Below are 21,691 nucleotides of genomic sequence, written 5' to 3'. Positions count from 1 at the left end.
ACTTTTAGGGAAAAAGTACATTTGCCCCTAGGTGGCCAGGAGAAAAATGTGGGATAATTGTTAGTTACGAAGGGATATTGCCTAATGGTTTGTGATAGGAACGTGAACAGAAATTGGCTGGTGAAACCTGAAACCAATTGAAACAATGTGAGCTGTGGGAGTGAATGAGAAATTCTCTGCCTTAGATAGTTTGGAGAAATAATGAATTTTAGGGCAGCAGGAAACTACACTCGACTAGAATAGCTGTTTGTATTTAGAAGTAAGTAAATTACATTTAAAAAAAAAAAAAATGGAAATACGTTTTGAAAATGGAAATTAAGGTTGGGCTATAATGCTGTCATTGGTAGCTAAATTGTAAATGGTAATATTATCAAATACATACCTAAATAGGCAAAAGTAGTTAGACTCTGGTCTGTAGCAATAAGAGTATCCAGAATTTGGAAGAGCAGAACAGCCTCATCATGCGCTTAATGTCAAATTTGACAAATTAGCAGCAGTCAATCACAACCCTGTGGAGAAATTTCAGCAGGACCATTAACCAGATAGTGGGAAACAAAGAATATGCAATAATAAGTATAACAAGTAACAAATATCACTTTTAACATGCCGCACGTAACAAAAAAACAAAAAAAAACTACAGCCTCCCTACATAATTTGTAAAATTGTAGTTTTCTTTAAGTGATGTGCCTTGTAAATGATAAGGAACGAGGCCTGACATAAAGCGCCTGTTAAATAAAAAAAACTTAAGCAGTATGTAGAAATTCACGGTTCTCTCTCTGCTCTCTAAGACATGTGCTACCATTGTTTCACATTTTGCCAGTTGTCACATTAAGGTTCTTTATAGAGCCGTATCATCTTCACGTCCTCTTTGTGGAGGGTGACATATGTCAGTGGCTTCTTGCTCCATCTGAAATCTGAAAACCTGCTCCTTTCTCTGCAGGGTGTTGAGCTGCCAACGAACTCTCCTGCTTCCCTCATTGCTCAGTTCAATGCATCCCTCAGGAGAGGAAGCCCCAAAAACAAAAAACATAGGTGGATATGTAATCAGAAACAGGAAATGCTACATGTCCAAAACTGTACATAGAGGGCAAAAAAACCTTCCTGCCCGCACAGTCTGTGATGCAGGAATTGTGCAACTGCAACACACTGAGCCTCTCGCTGAGCAGAAGGGGGAGGAGGATGTTGAAAGCAGTGAAAATGTCAAGAAAATATGAACCAGGCTGCTCTAGGTGGGAATAAGCTGCTGTAAAGGATGTACTCCCAACTTGTCCCTGCAACCTTCACCAGAGGTGCAGCCAAACAAACCTCTCAAAGGTGTGTTAGAAGTCAGTGCCACTGGCCTGTTGTCATTGTATGGCAGCATGGCAAGGGAGGGTAGCTGGGTCCGCAGTGTTTACCTGGAGGTTGTTTTGTGAGTTGTTAGGTGGGGTTCCAGGCGTGGAGGGCAGCTGACCCAAAGAGGCTGAAACGAGTTTGTTCTCTCCTTTGTTTGACCCAGCTGCCAGAGATCCTCCTCATCCAGACTCATTGCTTCCTTTCACTCTGTTTTGCTGTAGTTTCTTTCCAGAAGACTCCTGGGGGGGGGGGCATACCTTCCTTAAGTTAGAAAGATTTAACTTACGCTCTCTGTCACCAGTCCTGCACGCCATCTTATCGCTATGGCAAAGGAATTTAATATCCTTTATTATTCAGATTTATGCTGTTTGGAAAATAGCAGACTGTTTACATTCATGTTCTTGCTAGGTAGCTCCCAGCTGCATTTCTGTGACTTCACCTGCCTCTGTAAGTCCATGTGTTTAGTTGTATAAATACATAAGGAATATAATTGATAGGCAGATTTAACCTGATATAGTCGGTGGTATAGAACAAAGCTTCCTCTATTTTTTGCCAATGAGAGAGGATTTCATCATCTTCCATTAGTGTATTGTTGAAGGCGCAGTTGATGATGTAAACATGATAGATGCCTAAGGCAGTGTTACATTTTTTTCCAAGATAAGATGACTCCAGAGCTCACTGTCTCGGTGTAGAAGTTTTTTTGTTTTTTTTCCATCTCAATCATGGTATGAAGATTTTCTGAAGTGGTGCTTGCTGCGGGTAAGAGATCTTTTAAATGTAGAAATAACACTTTATTACAACACCTCTGCACTTGCAGGCTTGAAGTGAAGTTCTTCTGCATCCAAATTTGACAGCACCACACGTCTGATTAGTTTCTCCTTTTCTAACTTTGCCTGTGAGTGACATCACCGTATATGAGAAGACGTTCAGGTTTCTTATTGCTCACATCAGAATTGCTACTCCTGAGCCATACTGATGCAGAGGTAAAATGTTTCTATCAAATGAACACAATGGTATCCGTTGTTCAGCACTGACTATTTGAATTACATGATTGATTTTTGTCTCAAAAGACTTGCATAATCTCATAAAATGCACTGCAAACACAAATATTTCATTACTTCAAGAGTAAATTCCATTACAGTGTATTTTCAGTGTAACATTCAGCTGACTTTACCACACTAAACCAGCTCGTCTTGCCATTTTGGGAGAGAACACCATGCTACCCCGTTGATACTGATTAATATTAATGATGATGATGCTTATGATCATTCACACAGATGGTAATCTGTGGCAAATCGTAACGAAGACAGCCATGGCTGCTGATATCCAACGTGACGATCATTCTTTCAGTAGTAACCATGGTTACTGAGGTTTGTGTGGGTGTGTTTGTGTGAGATGTGTACATTTTCTAATTAGTCATTTTCTCCCAACAGCCTTGAGCCAACTCCCTCACCTGCCAAGGCCCAGGCAGCAGATAAACCAGATGGTGAGTTTCTGCTCCTGCTGGTGCGTAAAAAGGACCCCAGCAGCATCCAGTAGAGGTTGTGCTAATAGATTGTTTTCACGTGTCAATACGTGAGCATCAGCGGCAACAACATGGCACGCAAAACCGCCACAACAGAAATCTGGAGGGAGCCTGTATATTACATAAAAGTGCCCCCCTCCCTTTGTGAAATTATTCTAAGTCATAGCCAAGTTTTTCTAAGTAATTACAAAATAAATTGCCTTGGTTTCTCTGGCTCAGGCTCCAAAACTGCAGCTGCTGCAGCAGCAGGCAGTTCAGGTCCTTCCTGCAGACCACCTTGGGTCACTGACCCTAATTTCGCTGACCGCTTTCGCCCGGACAAGACCAGCACCGTTGTAACCCAGCACCAGCAGCCGGCCCAGCCGACACCCATGCAGAACCGGAGCTCCATCCTGCAGGCGGCACAGCAGGCGCCTGAAGACAGTGGGAGGACCCCACTATGTGGTGCCTGCAACAAAATCATCAGGTAGGACTGCACAACCCTATCGACGCGGTCAGTTTGATTAATTAATTTTATCAGAATAAAATACTCTGGATGTTTGCTCCTTTTCAAAGTCCTGTTAGAGAAATGACAGATCACTGAAGACAGTCAATATACACAATGACCGACTGTATGCCTGCAGCATATTAGGTCAGTCAGCTTAACTAACAGTTTGGAAACATCTTATTATCACTGGGGACAAGCATTATGCCGACTTTGAAATAATTTAAATCTCATTTCACACATTTCAAAGATAACAGAGAATCTTGGTTCTTATTTTGGTCACTATTGCGGTAAAAGAGAATCTTTTTCCAACAAATGAAGGTATAGAGTCGTCAGTAGAACTAAAAAAGTGTCTCCAATTTTTGTTCACAAGGGGAAGCAATGTACTTTGGTGTGTGTTGTTAGTCATGTGTGCCTTTGTTAGAGCTGATGTTCCATTGCAGCTGTCTGTTTTCCCTGTTGTTAATGTGTGTGTGTGTGTGTTTGTGTTTGTGTGTGTGTTTTCCAGGGGTCGGTACCTGGTAGCGCTGGGACGCTCTTGGCACCCGGAGGAGTTTAAGTGTTCACAGTGTAAGGTGGTCCTGGACGAGGGGGGCTTCTTCGAGGAGAGAGGGTCTGTCTACTGTACCAAGTGCCACGATAACCGCTACGCTCCTAACTGTGCCAAGTGCAAAAAGAAGATCACAGGGGTAAGAGTGGCTTCATCGTTTCCAGCAAAGTCAAAACATAAAACATGGGAGAGACATTTTACATTTGAGTAGGGCTGCTTTTTCAAAGTTGGTATTCTGTGATTTCTCTGTACAAGACCATATGGCTGTACCTCCACTTTGCTCCAGCAACACCAGCTAAGCTGAAAATAAAAAAAAAAAATGACAAGCTTTTCCCCCCTCATCAGGAAATCATGCATGCCCTGAAGATGACCTACCATGTTCAGTGTTTCAAGTGTGCAGCCTGCAAGACTCCCATCAGGAACCAAGCTTTTTACATGGAGGAGGGCGAGCCCTACTGCGAGAGAGGTGAGAAACTGAACTGTTGCAGTTAACATATACTACACCTAAATAGCTGACATACTCAGTTGAGCGGTCTAAATAAAAATTACACATTTCCTCGTATAACAATTGGAATAAATTTAAAAAAAAAAAAAAAAAAAAAAAACAACAATACACACAGATTAGAAATTTGAATCTGTGTGCATTGTGTGCCCTCTATGACGGATGGTACACAGTAGTTTTGGGGTCTTTTGTCAAGGACACAGAAATGTAAATAATTTGAAACCCAGATCTGCTACTTTCATGCCTCATGATAATGAGACCAGTGATACACTCTGTGGTTTAGAGCATAGGGTAAGATGTGCCTCTAAATTTAAATTTAAGTTGATAAATGTGTATTCAGTCTGTTCAAACTACCCTTTCCAAACACACTAAGCATCTTCAAAACTGTCAAATGCAAGTTTTAATAATAACGTAAAGATATGAGGATATTGTTACCGTAATTAGTATTGTTAAAACAGAAACTAAACCTGAATTCAAGGCAGGCAGTACTTAAAGGTAATGCTTTAGCAGAAAATTTGAAACACTAGCGAAGGAAAGCTTGCTCACATCTCAATGTGAAGACCGATTAGTTCCACTACCAACTGATGACATCTAAACCCATGTAAGGCCCCCCGTAAGTTTACATGTGGGTCGAGCCATAAGTGTTTATCGTAAATCTGGGCCCTGAGTACATGAATGAACAGATGAGGAACTGACATCCCACCACACTGCGTTAAGTTTGTGACTGAACTTGTTTGAGGAGAGATGTCATATCTTTTTCCTGTAAATGGATGCATAGCTAACTACAGTGCAGTGCATGCTATATAACAGAAGCTGGGGTACAAATACAGAAAGATGCAGCAGCTGGTCGATTTAGAGGTTTTGCAGATTTTGTGATCAGGTTGTTTCTTATGAAGTAAAAATACCTCACTGTAGGACCCCCTCTCCAGTTTTGCTCGAGCCATTTTCATTTATTTATTATTTTTAAATCAAACTATTTGTAATACAAACACCATTGTTGTCTTATTGCTGCAGGGTTTTGCATGAGCCTACATCATGAATCTATTGGCGCGTACCACAGTCGATCATAGAGTGTGATGTTTTCATCTGCTGTAATCTGTTTAGCTCCAGTTTACTTCATACATTTCTCTATTGGATTTTATGAATGGTGTGTGCTCTTCTATTATGCTGTAAATGATTTAGAGGGGCAGCGTGCTTCTCGCTCACTACTGAGGCTCTGACGTGGATTGCTGCTTTATCAGAGGCAAAGCCAGAACCTGAGTACTCATACTCTGACTAATGCCTTTAGCGCTGATAAACATTCTGCTGCCTCAGCAGCTTTCAGGGATTGTGCAGCTCTCACCCACTCACTCTTGAGAAGCAGCATTATAACCTGACACTCTTCGCAGAGTTGCTGTGATGAAAGAGACTGGCAAATCCAGTGAAGTATCTGGAGCAATTTCCCCTCATCCTAATCCTACCCTTACACTCTGGAAAGGCACTCACGTACAGTAGGTGGACAAAATAACGCAAACAGCAAAGTATCAAACACCCAATGAGGAGAATAGCCAACGCTTGGCTTCAGAACAGCTTCATCCATCGCTATTGCTGTCAAGTCGTCATTCAAGTGTGTGTGTGTGTGTGTGTGTGTGTGTGTGTGTGTGTGTGTGTGTGTGTGTGTGTGTGTGTAGTAGCACATTGCTCATCTTCAAGTGGAAAAGCCTCCAGTTCTTTTAAAAGATGAAAGAAGTGGAAACCTATTTCACACTCGGTGCTCCAGAACATCCTCTAAGTGTTAAGTGATGTTTACATATGGTGATTGTGGAGGCCATGGAGGATGCTCGACCTGATCTCGAGGATGAGAAAAGCTCTTTTGAATCTGTTATTATTTTGTTCTGATTGTTATTTCTCATGTCTCTGCTGCTCACTGCCTCTCTTTGCATCACCGTTCTCTCCCTCCCTCCAGACTATGAGAAGATGTTTGGCACCAAATGCCATGGCTGTGACTTTAAGATTGATGCCGGGGATCGGTTTCTGGAGGCCTTGGGCTACAGCTGGCACGATACGTGCTTCGTCTGTGCTGTAAGTCATTGTGATTGATGTGGCTCCCTGTGGGGCTCTCTTTGCCCCATCTCTTCTGGCTGTCCCAGAACAATGCCTCCTGAAAAATCTGCCTCCATCTCTGGACCCTGAGCTTTCCCCTCTGTCTCTCTTTTAACCTGTCACCTGCAGTCTGTCACCTTCTCCATCTCTCTCTCACTTTGTGAAGAAAACTGAAAGTAAATGCTTACAAATAAAGAATATGTGCCTGCTTTGGCCAGTAGAAAAACTCTGTAAATTCACATTGGCAATGGTGAGGTCTGATATCTACTCTGCCCTGGTTTCCAAATCTGTCTGTCTCTGTCTGTCTGTCTGTCTGTCTGTCTGTCTGTCTGTCTCCTTTCATCTTTAAAGCTCTGCCAAATCAACCTGGAGGGGAAGACGTTCTACTCGAAGAAGGATAAGCCCCTGTGCAAAGGCCATGCTTTTGCTCCAGTGTGAGAGATTGAGCTTCATCTTCAGAGGAAGGAACACTTCTCTCTCTCCCTCCTCTTTACCCCTCTCCACCCTCCGGCACACTCGTACACACACTACATCTCCTCTTTGCCAACCACACACCTAGTTAAACTCAGTCTATTTCTTCTATCTTGCAGACTTTGTTTCTACATTTGAGGCTTAATGCTAGTTTCACATACTGTTACTCTACTGTGCTGTCAGGAAATTTCAGATGTTACTGTCTGTAATACCAAATTCTGATTCGTGTAACTGGAAGTAGTCAAGGAATTATTTCACATCATGTCACTAACTTGTCGACTTTTAAGTCATTTAGAGATTGGACATTAAAAATGCAGCTGCAGTTTATCTTGATTTGATTGTAGTTAGTGAAAAATTCTCACGACTCTACTAATCTCCTCCCTGCTCAGTCTCGAGTAAGATAAAGTCAGCGTCTTCGGAGTTGGAGGAGTCACTGAGCCTCTAATGATGTCACATATTGCAGTAATGATCCATCACCGCTCCTGCACTAAGTGTGGAGAAGTGGCGGCCCCGTTCAGGACCCTGGCCCACTCGCTGACTCTGACCGCAGTGCCTGTTAACATAATGGGGGTCCTGTCGAGCAGAAAAGGGGGTGTCCCATTTCTGCTTCACTTGACCTCTCCACAGAAGCAATAACTGCCTAACTTATCACTTTAGCTCTGGCAAATCAGAGCACAAGCTGCGGGTAATAGCTGTAATTTTGAGTTATGTAATAATCCTTAATTGATCCAGTTTTAATAGTCACCCGCGTGGGTGACGCAGAAAAGGCTCACTGTTTTTAAATGTTTCACACTTCTAAGGTAAGGAGATTTGTCAAAGATTTGAAATTATCATCATTTATTGGACATTTTAATGTAAGGAGGAAAAAGTCCTACGGTCTTTGTGTCCCTCATCTTACTATGATATTGTGATTATTCCTTAGAGTACTTTCAAGCCATTGTTGAATATGTATTTATATTGCTTCAGAATGGGCCTGTAAGTGTTTTTATAGTTGCTGGACATTTCAAATAAAATTATTTAGTAATGCCATGTGCTGGGGCAGAACACTCTGGGTTGAGGTGTTTTTTGGAGGTGAACCCTTCTGTAAGATTCTCTGTCCATTGTTGTTTTGGTCGTCTTTGCTGTTACTAACACCTGCTCCCCAACACAACAACACAAACAGCTTTTTGCTGTAACAATGAACCTAGTGAATCCCTTCAATGTATACATGCTTTAGATGTGGAAAGAAATATATACAGTATATTAGTGATTACAGTAACCATTTGCTTTAGATGTGGAAAGAAATATATACAGTATATTAGTGATTACAGTAACCATTTGATCACTAAAGTACTTGATTATAAATACTTATATTTGCTCTCTGAACCACGATTTAGCATGAGATCTGGTGGCCCGGGAGGCTATTAGCGTAGCATAAAGACTGGAAGCAGGGGGAAACAACTAGCCTGGTTCTGTCCCGTTTTAAAATACAGCTACCAAAATGTGTAAAGCTCACCAACACAGGGTATTTCATTTAATCTTTTCACAAACAGGAAAAACAAAGACTGGGTTTTATCAAGACCTACTTCCTTGAATTATTGTGAACCTTGTCCATGCAACCAGTGGAGATGCTGCACTGAAGCGCTGGGTGGATGAATAAACTTCTGTTTGTCAAGAAAGAGTTACACTAGAATCACAAATTGTCGTTTTGAAGTTTCTGTTAAGAAAAGAGAACTAAAGGATCCCCCTAATGCTAGTCTTTATTTGAAACTAGGCTAACAGCCTCCTGGCTCTGCTGTAGCTCAGTGGTTCCCAACCTGGGGACTGGGATCCCCCAAGGGATCGTAGGAAAAAAAATCTGAGGGTTAGCAAAATGATCTAATTTATTCCAGTTTATTGTGAAATACTAGCTGTAGTTTTACCTCAGCCCATTAAGAGCTAGCTCTAAACGTAATGCACACATGATTTGCATCAATCTTTTCTTCTAACACTTGGCAAACAAGTGTGTTTCCCAAAATGTCAACCACTTCTTTAAGCCAAACATTTTCTCTTCACAATGATGTTGCATATTTGAAGCTTGATGGTATATTTTTGTGCTCTCAGAGGTCTAGCACTAATTCATTTCTCAAGCAAAAGATCAAGTCCTCGATTTAACAATATATAATTTATTTACAACAATTTCAGGTTGAATTACTATACATACCTTTCTGAAATGTCATAGATAGATATATATATATACATAAGGCCAAGTAAATACTTGAAAGCACTTAGAAACGAATTTCCAAAATTCTACCCACAAATCCATATCATTGTCCAAAAAGTACAGAAAATCTCCCTTAGCAGAAGTTTTTCCATTGCCACAAAAGTCTTGACAACAATTTACATGGACGATAAGGAACACAAAAGGTTTAAAAAAACATACAAACAAACAAAAAAAAAGATTATACAATTGCATAAGCGCTGTGGCATGTAATAAATACAGCATTTTTTGACTTGCAGAAAGGCAAGGAACATTGAATCAAGGAACTAAATAGAAAAACCATTCACAAGTACAGAAGTCTATTTTTCTTAGTTCAAAAAGAAAACAGCTCAGTCGGCGTGACAGGGAGGTATGCACACACCCAGTCTCACTCTCACACACACGCTCGCGTCCTTGACACTGAATATTAATGAGTGACACAAAAAGTACAGTTGTGAGATACAACAATATTCTCCCATAACACCAGGGTGAACTTATTAACCCTTGAACAAAGGATGTATGTTACTGACACGAGTCTTAAGCAGGACGATCAGGCCCAGATTTCATCATGAAGCGAACTGTATTAATCAAACGCACACAGCAGATGCAGATTTGTTAGATCTGTTGGACAAGTTAGATGTGAAGATAGATGCTGAACATCCTAGCGACTGGTGAATTATATTACTGAAATGTGCTTAGACAACATTTCCAAGACAATGACAGGGGTGATAAAATGCCACACACAGTCTGACTGTACAACTGCCATGGCTCATCTAAACATGCTGTGTCAACACTGGCTTGTCAGTGTCCAAGAACTGATGTCCTCTTTCTCCAATTAGCCTCCACACAGTTCCAGTGTAGTGATTCACTAAGCATTAGTGACTGTTTCCACCTTGTACTTAAATGCTTACAGTTAGAGAAATAATCAGGGAGACGTTTGCAATGTGTAAGGACAAACTAAATATGTATAGAAACTCCTGTAAAACCCTTAACACTGCAAAAAGTCTTCACTGCTAGATCGCCAAAGAACAGTATATAGGCAAACACGTCACGGTTTAGACTTGACAAATGCTGCGCCAGTTAAGTGTTTTTTGTTTTTTTTTTGGCTTTATATTAAAATATAATTTACATTTCTTTACAAAGTGATAAAATAAAGTGACACACATTACTGCTTGAACAGCATTAATTTGAATCAAAGACGAGAGCGAGGAATTGAGATAAAGTAATGATTTGGACTTGAAGTCCGCAGTTTAGAAGAGACAACAACTCTGACTTATTCTACTCTAGCCGCAAGTAAAACAATGCTGAAACAATATTCGAATGGATACACTATGAGGATGTAGTGGCCTCAAATGATATTCATAAAACTTTGGTTACCAATTCTGCTGATATACAGTATGCAAAGTGACAGCACACGGCTGGTATAGAAAAATTATTTACATATTACACTTGACGATGATCCATTTAAGATTCATTTTAAGGTGGTATCAACATTTGATCTGAAAGGGGCTTGATTCAAGGGTTTTGTAATGCTAATAAAAAAAGTAAAAATTTTATTTCATGGCATCACTACATCAAATAATCCAGCGATTTTGTAAAAAATGTTGGTCAAGAGGAGGCGTGTTTAATGTGATGAAAGAGAAGCTTAAGGAGTTAACAGGTGCTGAGATGCCAAATTAAAAACAAAGGAACTTCTAAGACCTGAAAAAGGAAACAGAGGAAAGAAATACCCCCCCACCCCCAATACAAGGAAACATAAGTATACATTCCAAATATCTGACAATCATAATAGAGGCTCCAGTCAGTGTTGAAGGTTGAAGCCACAGGAGCTGGTAGGATGGGCTTTGCTAGCTGTTTGAGTAAGAGGGGGATTTAATGACAAGGGCTCTTACAACTTTTAACAGACAACTTCACATGCAACCCTGAGGCAGACGTAGAGAGAACTATGGCTAATTTGGGATTGCTGACACCTTTTCAAAGTATACTGTAATTACTGAATCAGTGGACTTCAAAGATACTCTGTTATGTTGCCTGACTTGACAGATCCATTACTAAAAAAAAGTAATAACTGCAAATTAATGCAAAGTGGCAAAACATAAAAATAAGCAAATGCGTAGTTGCAGTTAATGGTTTGTTTCATGAGTCTACTGGATCATTTTTGCCATGCTGGCAGGAAATGACAAGAAAAGAAAAAACCCTTTCAAAGCATCTTTTATGCGCAGAGGCGTGACAATATGAATAAGCCACTCTTAACCTTCTGAGAGACAGGCAATTCTCTGATGTGGAAATACTATTTACCACACAGCAAATATAAAATTCCCACCAACATTGCTTTATGAATTATAAAAAACAAAGCTGCACGATTACCCTTTCCACATGACTAATCTGGTAAAGATTTTGAGGAATTTGTCAGATTTTCTGTGGGAAAGTGCTCTGCATTATTCATATGGGATAATAACCCTTTTGGCCATGTTTTTATGTTTCACATCTTTTCTTCTACAGAATTAATGTGATCAAGGGGAAAATGTCATTTTAGAAATGAGTTTTGACGACATTCAGTGTTCACATATATGCAGCTGGAACGCCTTTCGGGCCTATGGCTCCATCATTAGCTGTGGAATTTGAAACTGAAAAAAATGCAATGATAAACTACTGGGGAAGACCTGAAATAAACTGGATGGATCAAAATCACTGGCTTTAAATAGAAATGGCTTCTGAAATATGACTTTAGAGAAGATGTTACTCACTCCTCCCTTTAAAAAAAAAAAAAAAAAAAAAAAAGTTCAAGGAACCCAAACCCCACATATATCGATTTAAAAGCAGGAAAGCTGCGAAGCGTCTCGCTGAATCGAGATGTCAAGATGTTACATTCACAGTAGTGATACAGGCTGGACCAAAAAACACACAAACAAGATGAGACAGATTTTCGGGGCTCTGACATACAATCTTGTTTTAAACCTGCAAGTCCAGGATGTGCTACAAGCCGCCTGTGTGAGTGCGCGTGTTTTAAGAATCAGATAATGACACAAAGGAGACGTCCATCTATACAGTGTCACTGGGTTTGGGAGTGGACGGGAGGGGATGTTCACAGACCCTGATGACCTCGTCGAAAAATGTGTTCAGTTTGAGATAATGTCATAACAAACCTGCCAATTGCATATGTCGCCTGTTCTCTTGAACCTGAAATGACTGGCACTATTTGTCACATCCCTTTTATTTAATATTTAACACGTAACTTAAGTTAAAAACATTTTCATTGAATTTTGCACTATTAGACATTAGTAATAGCATTTTGTTTGCATATTGCTCCTTGTTAGCCATAAATGGCTTACTTGTATAAAATGCATGAAGTTAATTTAATGTGATCTTTAAAGTAGAACCAGGGTGTGGACTCATTTAACTTCAATCTTTGATGGAAAATAAAGGGTATTTTCTTTACTGACTTCATGAATAGGTTTCCCCACACACTTAAAGTCTACCTTTTCCCTCTTTTGGTTTGTCATTTAAAGATTTTTACTGTGTTCCAAGGGAAATAAGGACTCAATCCTTCACAAACCCTTCACTATCTTCTAAAGTAAAGAAGAGGGACATTGGGACAGCTCTGCTCTTTGATTCCTGCTGCGGATATTGTTGGGGCATTTTTTTGTGTTGTTCTTGTGTTGTGTACTTTGCCTCTACACCAGTCTTTCCCCCTTTTCTGGGTTAGCACTCGCCATCAGAGACCAGGAATATCATGGCTTCTTGTTTGCCAATGTCAGCCATGACCGTGGCCAGTTGGTTGATGTTGCCGCTGTGGAAATGTTGTGCCTCCCACAGGTCCAGGATCACAGAGGTTGGGCTCGCTTTGGATGCAAAGAAACTCATGTGTCTGCACAGAGGAGGAGAGAGCAGAGCACAAAAATAACAGCCAGGGAAAATGAGACATTTTTTTTATTAAATCAAGCGTGTGCACACAACAAAACGGACAGTCTCTCATTTTCTCTCCACCAACAGAGTCTCAAGAAAACCTCTTCAGCTGGTATTTTATTGTACTGCTGCTTCTTGTAACTCGGTCAATGTCAAGTTTTATTGTGTTATATTGCTACATCCCGATATGCTGCGTTGGAGCACTAAGTATAAAAATGATGAAAGGTATAAGAACAGTCTAGATCTTCAAGCTGCCATCAAATACAAAATCTCTGGAAATTTTTATTTGAAGCTTAACAGCACAAGCCTCGCTCCTCTCTATTTGATGTTGAAATTGGCCCTAAATCCCATATTGTAAATCCTATATGGACTTTCACAGTCAAGTCGGAAGTGACCTGTTCCATTTTAGGAGCAGAACCTTTACGATCAAACCCAATCAATGACAACAAAGCAGTGGCCCCAGCCAGCTGTATATTTGATGTTGAGTGGGACTTGATCCTCCATGGTACCCGAAGATGTTTGTTTGATTTAATGGCTTTTTTCTGTTTTCCAAATGTCTGGGGCCTTAACTGTTATGTAGAGCACACATGACTTTAGGAAAAAAGAGAACAGCGTAAATTCTTGGCACTAAGGGGCATTGTGCTGTGTGAGTGTTTTTCGCTGGGCGGGAGGGGCTGAGACAGCTCAAAACGCCACCAAGTCCTTTTCACCTTGAGAAAGGTCAGACAGAGTCCATCACTTCCTCGTATCTTCTGTTTGCCTAGTGAAGCATTCTGTGATGGTTATAAACACGTGGCTGCTTTGGCAGTACACATGCGGAGAACACAGTGTCACTCTGCTATTTTGAGTCAATTGGATTTATAGTGCACAGCCTTCCCTCTGCATCAGCAGAGCAACGGCAAACAGAAGTGTTGGTCAAAAAATTGATCTGGGAATGAACCTCTGTGTCATTATTCAGATAAAAAAAAAGACAGAGCTTAGCGTCTGACGTGTCAACCCTACTTATTCACCTCGCTGTGTGAAACACGAGCTTATCTTGTATGGCTCAGACACTGCCATTTGCAGAGTCTTGGGAGAAAAAGATCAAATAAAAGGTTCTTGGCATTTTTAAGTTTTATAGATTGGTCCCGTTCCACTCGGTCTGAACGCTTTACACACACAGGAACAAACACAGAAATACAGCGGGACAGAAAGCAAAGGAGCTGCTGCCTTTTCAGGAAAACGTTGAGGACAGATCAAACAAAACAGCAGTTGTTTCTTCCTGAAGCCTAAATGAGAATTGATCATGTTGGGCAAAACACTGCTAATTAAACCTGTAGTGCATCAATTCAAGTTTGTGATTAATTGGGGTAAATAAAGTTGATGAGACAAATTAAGTGTACCTATTTGATTTCCTTACAAAGTAGAAATTAAATTAGAGGATAAGGGATCAATGACGTGCTCCGTTCTGTTACAGGTACTCCAATGATAAAGTACAGTTACTGTGAGAGCGAATTGGTCTGAGGTCGGCACAGATCCAAGCCTATTCCATCTCTTTTTTTTTTTTCTTTTTTTTTGCTGCTGATGGGCGACTAGCTCGCTACCTTTCCAATTACAAGTGTAAAGCAGAACATAGCAGGTAAAAGTTTAGCTGCAGACTTTAAGCCGCTTACCTGTTCCCGAGGAAAAAAGGGAAGAGGGGGGTCATGTTTTCTTACAGAAATGATAGCTGTATCCATCAAGTCCACATTAATCCTGTAATGTTACTTGTGTCCAAGGATTAGTTTGCCAAAGCAGAACCTTGTTTAGCCGAGCTTTCGGAAAACACTTAACTGTGGTGATGCACTTTACACTGATTGTTTAAAATTGCTGGAATTTCATAGTAATGTGTTAACCTCTACATTAGTATGAACCTTCACAATCAGTGGGATTGCATCTTCATTATTTTAGACAAGCTGTAAGTACAAGTATTGTAAATATACTGCTGTGCAACTTCTATTCTCAAGGGGGTTTGGATAAATGAGGTGCTGCTGCATCTCTTAAGAGCTTTTGTGTAAGCCGGCTGTTCCGGCGTGCTCCAGCAATCAGTGATCAGATAAGGCGGTATGGTATTGCACAGTTGGTATTTACCTCTCAAGTTTAAGTCTTTGTGCTAGCATTCTCCAGTCAGCTCCGTTGGGACAGGGGGCATCCAGGCTGCTGCAGATCTTCTGCCTGATGAGGTACGGGATCTGAAAGGCGCTGGGCCCTGCCAGGGCTGTGGCGTTACTGTCCATTAACAGAAACTCAGAGTCCAAAGCTCGGGTGTCCTGGTAGGAACGAGAGCCGTAAAGCACAGCTTTCAGAAAACCCACCTTTTTCTCAGCACAGCATAAAAGCAATTCCTTTATGAAGATATGAAAATGCTGAATAATGGTGGCTGCATAGTCAGTTGCAGCTTCTAAGGGAGTAGTTATGCTACGTTACCTTGGCAATGTTAAAGTCGAGGCTAAAGCTCTGTCCCTCCCCCTCCACCTGCCACACACACAGCTGGCAGGTGAGCTCACAGGTGCTGAGGCTGAGCCGCTCCAGAGTGAACGTGCAGTGCAGGTACCGCTGGGAACCGTTCCAGATGTGGTAGAACGGGATCTCCTGCAGAAAAAACACGCGGCACAACACACACACACACACACACACACACACACACACACACACAAACGAAGAGCAACGCAGCGGCACAGTCAGAACTGCATGTGTGCAACACGCCACAACAGGGCCGCCTGCCTAGAATACAACAAGATCATCATTAATTACACTGACATAAGCTGTCATTGTTAGCTGAAAATGGCTAAATATATCTGAGGCGGCAGACTGACAACACTTAGGTAAGTTTAAGGGAAATGATGTGCTGTTATTGATAGGGAGTTAACAGCTGTCTGACCATCTGCAACCTAGATATTTGAGAGACAACACACCGTATCTACAGTATATCTCTGGCATGGGAAATATTTTCTATTCATGACTTTTCAGTTGATTCACCCTCTCTCTGCAGGTATGTTCACGTTGTGCAATTCTGGGCAGGGCTACAAATGATGCTGATAGTGTACAAGCTCAAACATCCCACCTCTACTATATATGTATGCATAATAGGTTTGAGTACTACAACCCTACAGCCCCAGCTTCTGAACAGAAGTGTTTGGTAGATTTATTCAGGGCTGTAAATTTCTACATCTTTGCTGTTGCTCTATATTCATGTCTTATTTGCATACCCCAAGAGAAACAGAGAGGTAACTCTGAAAAAGAAAAAAAACAAAAAACAGCATGCACTAACTCCTCACTTCACCCTCGGTTCAACAGCTGACAAGAACTCAGTTTGAGAGTGAAGTGGGGCTGCAGTTCATCCTGCTAACCAAAGGGAGGCACTGTTACCCAGGCAGACATGCTACGCAGGGAGGCTGGCTGAAACTCACAAAAGTCTTCAAGGGGCCCCAGGGAGACTAAAGGCCTTTTCTGACCGCACTGCTGAGAGGCAAATAACACTTCCAAATGAACAGGCACAGTCCAGAGGAATAAGCCTCTGTTCTTGGTGCATTGTTGCTGCTGCTGCTTGCTTGGCACAGCCTGTGTGTCCTCTTTGGGGACCTGGTGCTCAGTGCTTACATAGTTACAGCCAGAACATTTTCCAGTCCTCTTTGAACAGCCCTTGTGTCTTCGTCGCTGGGCTGCAGTGCAGTGGGCTACGCAGGTGTGGGGAGTGCAGTAGAGGTGGAGCGATTCCAAGATTCAAGTTGTGAAGTTCCAGATATTTACATACTGCTCTACATTTCATCTGTGCTCCCTTCGAGAGAGGAGGAAGCAAGGATAATCAATCAGATTGCAGCTCGGGGTTAGTGCACACGCCCCAGGTCCAATATGCATACGTATACACCATGTATACTATCTACAGAGGTGCACACACACCCAAAAGATTCCCTCGACTCCAACACATGGCTTAAAGTCGCACACGGTGCCAAAATCGGAAGGGTTATCGGACAGAGGAGTCCTGCAGTAACAGACTGAAAAATACTCCTTTGTGTGAATCTTTAAAGTGATCAACTGGAGCCAAACCAAAACATAATTAAAACTCTGAACCAACTAAAATTAAAACAACTTTCCAGAGACGATTAGACCATGAACCCTCATTAACAATAAAAAGTTGCTCCTGAAGAACTTTTGATTACTCAGTAACGTCGCTCCTGCCAACACATACTCCATTCCTCTTTAATTTCACTGCATGGCCATTTTAAAAATTACTGACGACAAAATACATTTTAAATTGAGTATACAAAGACACACGTGAGAAAGCCCTGTAACAGCTAAATACACAAATTTGACAGATTCAGCCAGGCACTTGTATTACATCTGTGCTCCCGCTCTGATATGGAGTCACTCCCTGCCCCTGCGGCCCCCACGGCCACCCAACACACCTGGTAGCCGGCTAGCAGCTTGCTCCTCCAGTGCGCCTGGGGCATGTCATGGATGGACAGGCGCAGGTTGTGGTAGCTGTCTTTGAAAAGCAGGATGTGAGGCTCGTCAATCAGCCGACCCCCGAGCTGCCGTTCCATCTGCATCACCTCCTGATGAAAGAGAGGCAGGGAGGGGAGAGGCGTCAGAGCTCAGAGGAAACACATTTACCATCACAGTCACAGAGGTAAGTGAAAATGTGCAAAACAATCCATAACTGTGTAGGTTTCCTGTGTACACTTGTTATGGTGGATCAGTCACACACAAATTTGTACAGCTTGAAAAAAGAAGTTGTCTGCACACACACAGGCAGAAGTAAAAAAAATACACGTCAAGAAATGGATGGATGGATGGTGGGGACATACAAAGAATTTGACTCAAACCAATGAACGCGCGCACACACACACACACACACACACACACACACAGGAAGTCTTGCTTGCTCACACATACACACACATTCGACAGAAACACAGCATGAGCGTGAGACAGGAGTATAGTGCATCTTAGGACAGGAAGATCGGGTCCCTGCATACAGCCCCAGCAAGCTGGACCAACTTGTCCTCAATGCTTTAATGTCACCACAAGGTTGATCCCTTGCCTCAGTGTGTGTGCGCCCAGCTTTCAGCAGCTGCATTAGCATGCAAATATGGCAGCCATTCTGGCCTACCAGCTACCTGGGCTGTGATGAAGTCAGTGAACGAGCCATTAGTCAACTGCTCATTGTTCTCGCATGGTGAATCTCCTTAATTTCATTTTTGTTTTTGTGCCAGGAGAGATTTGTAAATGCATGCTTAATATTTTAATCTCTGTGGGACTTGCTCACTGGACCATTTGTTGCCATCCAAATGACCATCTGGAATGGGATGACAATATCCGCCGCATTTTCCTCTGATCTATCACTTCATTTTGAGCTGGATGCCATACGCAGAATGAGTCCACAAGAATCCAGTGCTTTGGATGGTGTTCACATGTGCAACCTCACACTCCAATCAGATGAGCATATGACAACAGAGAAAAACAGACCTCTGAAATTAGTAGTGTGAGCAGACCTCTGAAACAAGATATGTTATTTTTAATCTGTGTGAGGAGGGAAGCAAGATGGCAGCAGAGGGGAAACAGCCAGCCAGAATTTGCCTTGGAGTCTAGGAGACATATCTCAAAGACAACTGCTCCAAGAGAGATGTGTGTATAGATAGCGGCCATATGTTGAGCGCTGCATGCCAGCATGGTTGCCCATGGTATGATTTCAGCATAGACATCTAATTAAGGTGGAGAATGGCAGTAATTTCTATCTGCACAACACTGATTCAATTTTCTGCCCTCTTTCACAGGAATGGGCTAGAACTGCTTCCAATTATAATGGAAAGGAAGCTGTTAATTATCCATTTGGAATCTCTACCTGCTTTTGTTATTCGATGTGCTCTCTCCTTCACTGAATGAGCACTTTTTGGTTCAGACAGAGAATTGAATTTCTGTTTGCTCAGCGCATTGCTAATTTCCTTGTTTGCTTAGTGCTTATCTCCTTGTTAACATGAATATTATGCCCCCTGTGATCATCAATCCCGATTTTCTGCATTTACATTTGGTTTATTCTTTTCAACCAAATGCCACAAAACATTAAAGTAGTACAATGATCTGACCGCATGTGGCTAGCTGGAATAATCTCCCTACTGTACTGCGACGCTGGAGCCTTGTGATGTTACCCAGCCCACTTACTCAGAGAGAGAAGGTCAGACAAAGGCTCTGAATCAAAGCGTTGAGGTCTAATGAGTTAATAACAGGAGGCAGTGCATTCTCCACAGAATTAAAAGCCCTCTGCTATTATGTCTCACGCAGACAAAAGGCACATTATAAGGGCTTCCAGAGGGGTTCATTTAACACAGTTCTTAAGCACAATTATTTGTTGGGGGCCATTAGCATTGCAAATTGGGGCTCGTGGACTTTGATCGGGTCTTTGACCTATAGCAGCAGATCTATAGGCCTGCTAGCAAGAGAAAGAGTGCAGAATGTCAATTATCTTATTATCAACATCTAGCTACTAAAATGAATACTAACTCGCCTGTCTAGCAGTTTGTCAGGTTCAAGGCTGACACGGCAGGATTACAATCAAACAGGGTCTAGGACATTGTACTCCTGCTACTTGACAGGGAGACTGAGCTTACTGAGGGGAAAATACACAACATGGGATGATACACTTGCTCCTTTACAGTGTGCACATGTCCTCACTCTCAAATGACACTTTCTTGATGGTATATTGTTTGTGTGTGCCTTAGTGCCTGTGAGTGTGTGTTTGTGTGTGTGTTAGAGTGTGTTTTTGCACAGGATTTCAGCATATGTTCTGAACTGAGAGAATAATGGCCCTCTTTACGCCCCATTATCCTGTTAACAAATGACAGTCTGAGCGAGCTAATAGATGAGAAGCTAAATTTGACCATATTATTTACTCTTTCTGGGGGAACACAATGCAAGGTTTTGAATGGGTTTACCAAATCACATATTAATCATAAACTGGGAGCCAAATTTGTGTTTCCATTCAGTTATGATGAGAAGAGCAGTTTCTCTTAGACACCCTGACCCTGTACAACGGTAGAAACATTGAGATGCATGAGATGGGCGAGAAGTTCAAGTACTGCAGGAGAAAAACCCCTTTTGTTCTGACGGAATTCGAGATAGCCTGTGGTGTGTGTGAAGACTGTGAATTTAGAGTCAGGCAGAGCCAAGACCACCCCCTGACATTCAATGAGGCTGGCTAAAGAGAGTGAGAGAGAGTAGGGAGGAGTGAAAAGAGCAAGAGCAAGAGAGAAGAGAGACAGGGGCAGCTTAACATTTGTGTCTCCAGGTCACTAGAGTGGCCAGCTTTAGCAGGAGAGATAACAGGATTACTGCAATCATGGCCACAGTTTTCTATGACTTGAGCCCCCTTCCCACCCTCACTCTACTCTCCCACCCCTCTCCTCACCCATCCCCTCATCCTCTCGGCTTGGACCACAGCTGGGACTGTGATGGACTAGGGACGTGCTCCACCGGGAAACAAGAGACACTCACACAGCTAATCTCTTTGGGCTTGTGCTGACAGAAAGAGGTTAGTGACTGCACCAAACAAAAACAACCAGCCGTCAGATGCAGGAGAGAAACAACCTCTAAACATATAAAAGTATTAGCAGAGGCCTATTTACAGTGTATATAGATATAAATAAAACTGGACTGGTTCAAAGCTACAGATTAAAATATTCTACTTTCCTTAGAGCAAGGTCAAGCTCTTACATTTGGTCTTCTATTGTTCTGGCGTGGTGTGTAATAAACTGATTAAGTTAACTGGCCCTGACAGGGATTATAACAAACGTTTGATCGGTTAATTGGTCAAACTATGTGTCATCTGAAACACAGAGCGATACACAGGCTTTAATATTCTCATAAACTCGTCCTCGCCTCTCTACTCTTAGCAATGTCGTGTCCTCATGTGTTTAAAAATGTGCATTCATAGCGATGATCCATTTTCAGAGCTGCTCTTTTCAGGCAAATGCATTTGTTTATAGAGAGTAGCCTGGCTATGTGGGCTCCATAAATCTGTGTATTTGTCAGCAGGATGTGACAGGCTTTTCCTCTCTGACTGAGAGTCTATCAGTCTGAGCTCCAGTGGCCGTGCCCGCTACAGTCAACTCTGATTAATAACTACAAATAGAAGGGACTTGTCTGCTGAGTTATAAATGGGGACTGTGTTTGCTAGGGAAAAGATGCACATTCTGTCTGATAAATAACAGAGCAGTACAGGAGAAAACAGCACACGGGAACACAGAAATATAATATGGAAACAATTTCTCAGCTGGGCACAGTGATAAAGCTGACTGTCTTGTTTAACTTAATGCCACCAATTACTGGGCTATGCTCTTCGGTTTTTTCCGAGAATTCCTCGTCAGTAACTATTCTGATGGAGGGATCACAAGTGCTGTTTGTGTTGCACTACGTACATGCCAGTCTACTCTGATAGAAAGAAGCAAAAGTTTCCGCTTAAATGTAGCTTGCTGCTCAGGAGCTAGCAAGTAAATGTCATAGTGGGAGCACATACACAGTTTATGAGTCCTTTTAAACGCAAATAAGACTAATAGCATGAGGTCAAACACTGTACAAAAGAATCCGGGAGCCACTATTTAACC

The 21,691-nt window shown here is 41.9% G+C and overlaps 2 protein-coding genes across 12 annotated transcripts in view; one reads left to right on the top strand and one right to left on the bottom strand.

Annotated features, from left to right (window-relative positions):
• Nucleotides 1-7,993, top strand: part of pdlim7 (PDZ and LIM domain 7) — a 30,025-nt gene extending 22,032 nt beyond the window's left edge. For all 7 annotated transcript variants that reach the window (XM_040120466.1, XM_040120469.1, XM_040120465.1 and 4 more), the window contains 6 exons: nucleotides 2,769-2,821; nucleotides 3,080-3,326; nucleotides 3,853-4,033; nucleotides 4,240-4,360; nucleotides 6,342-6,457; nucleotides 6,830-7,993. In XM_040120466.1, the coding sequence (XP_039976400.1) occupies nucleotides 2,769-2,821; nucleotides 3,080-3,326; nucleotides 3,853-4,033; nucleotides 4,240-4,360; nucleotides 6,342-6,457; nucleotides 6,830-6,916 (805 nt within the window). In that variant the 3' untranslated portion in view covers nucleotides 6,917-7,993. The remainder of the gene's footprint in view (nucleotides 1-2,768; nucleotides 2,822-3,079; nucleotides 3,327-3,852; nucleotides 4,034-4,239; nucleotides 4,361-6,341; nucleotides 6,458-6,829) is intronic.
• Nucleotides 7,994-11,964: 3,971 nt separating this feature from the next.
• The window catches only part of unc5a (unc-5 netrin receptor A), a 132,137-nt gene continuing 122,410 nt past the window's right edge, over nucleotides 11,965-21,691 (bottom strand). For all 5 annotated transcript variants that reach the window (XM_040119726.1, XM_040119721.1, XM_040119723.1 and 2 more), the window contains 4 exons: nucleotides 17,498-17,647; nucleotides 15,519-15,683; nucleotides 15,183-15,361; nucleotides 11,965-13,035 (listed from right to left, as the gene is read on the bottom strand). In XM_040119726.1, the coding sequence (XP_039975660.1) occupies nucleotides 12,870-13,035; nucleotides 15,183-15,361; nucleotides 15,519-15,683; nucleotides 17,498-17,647 (660 nt within the window). In that variant the 3' untranslated portion in view covers nucleotides 11,965-12,869. The remainder of the gene's footprint in view (nucleotides 13,036-15,182; nucleotides 15,362-15,518; nucleotides 15,684-17,497; nucleotides 17,648-21,691) is intronic.

The sequence above is a fragment of the Xiphias gladius genome, chromosome 23, assembly GCF_016859285.1.
Source record: "Xiphias gladius isolate SHS-SW01 ecotype Sanya breed wild chromosome 23, ASM1685928v1, whole genome shotgun sequence".
Taxonomy (NCBI): Eukaryota; Metazoa; Chordata; class Actinopteri; order Istiophoriformes; family Xiphiidae; genus Xiphias; species Xiphias gladius.
This window is presented reverse-complemented; position numbering and strand designations above follow the sequence as displayed.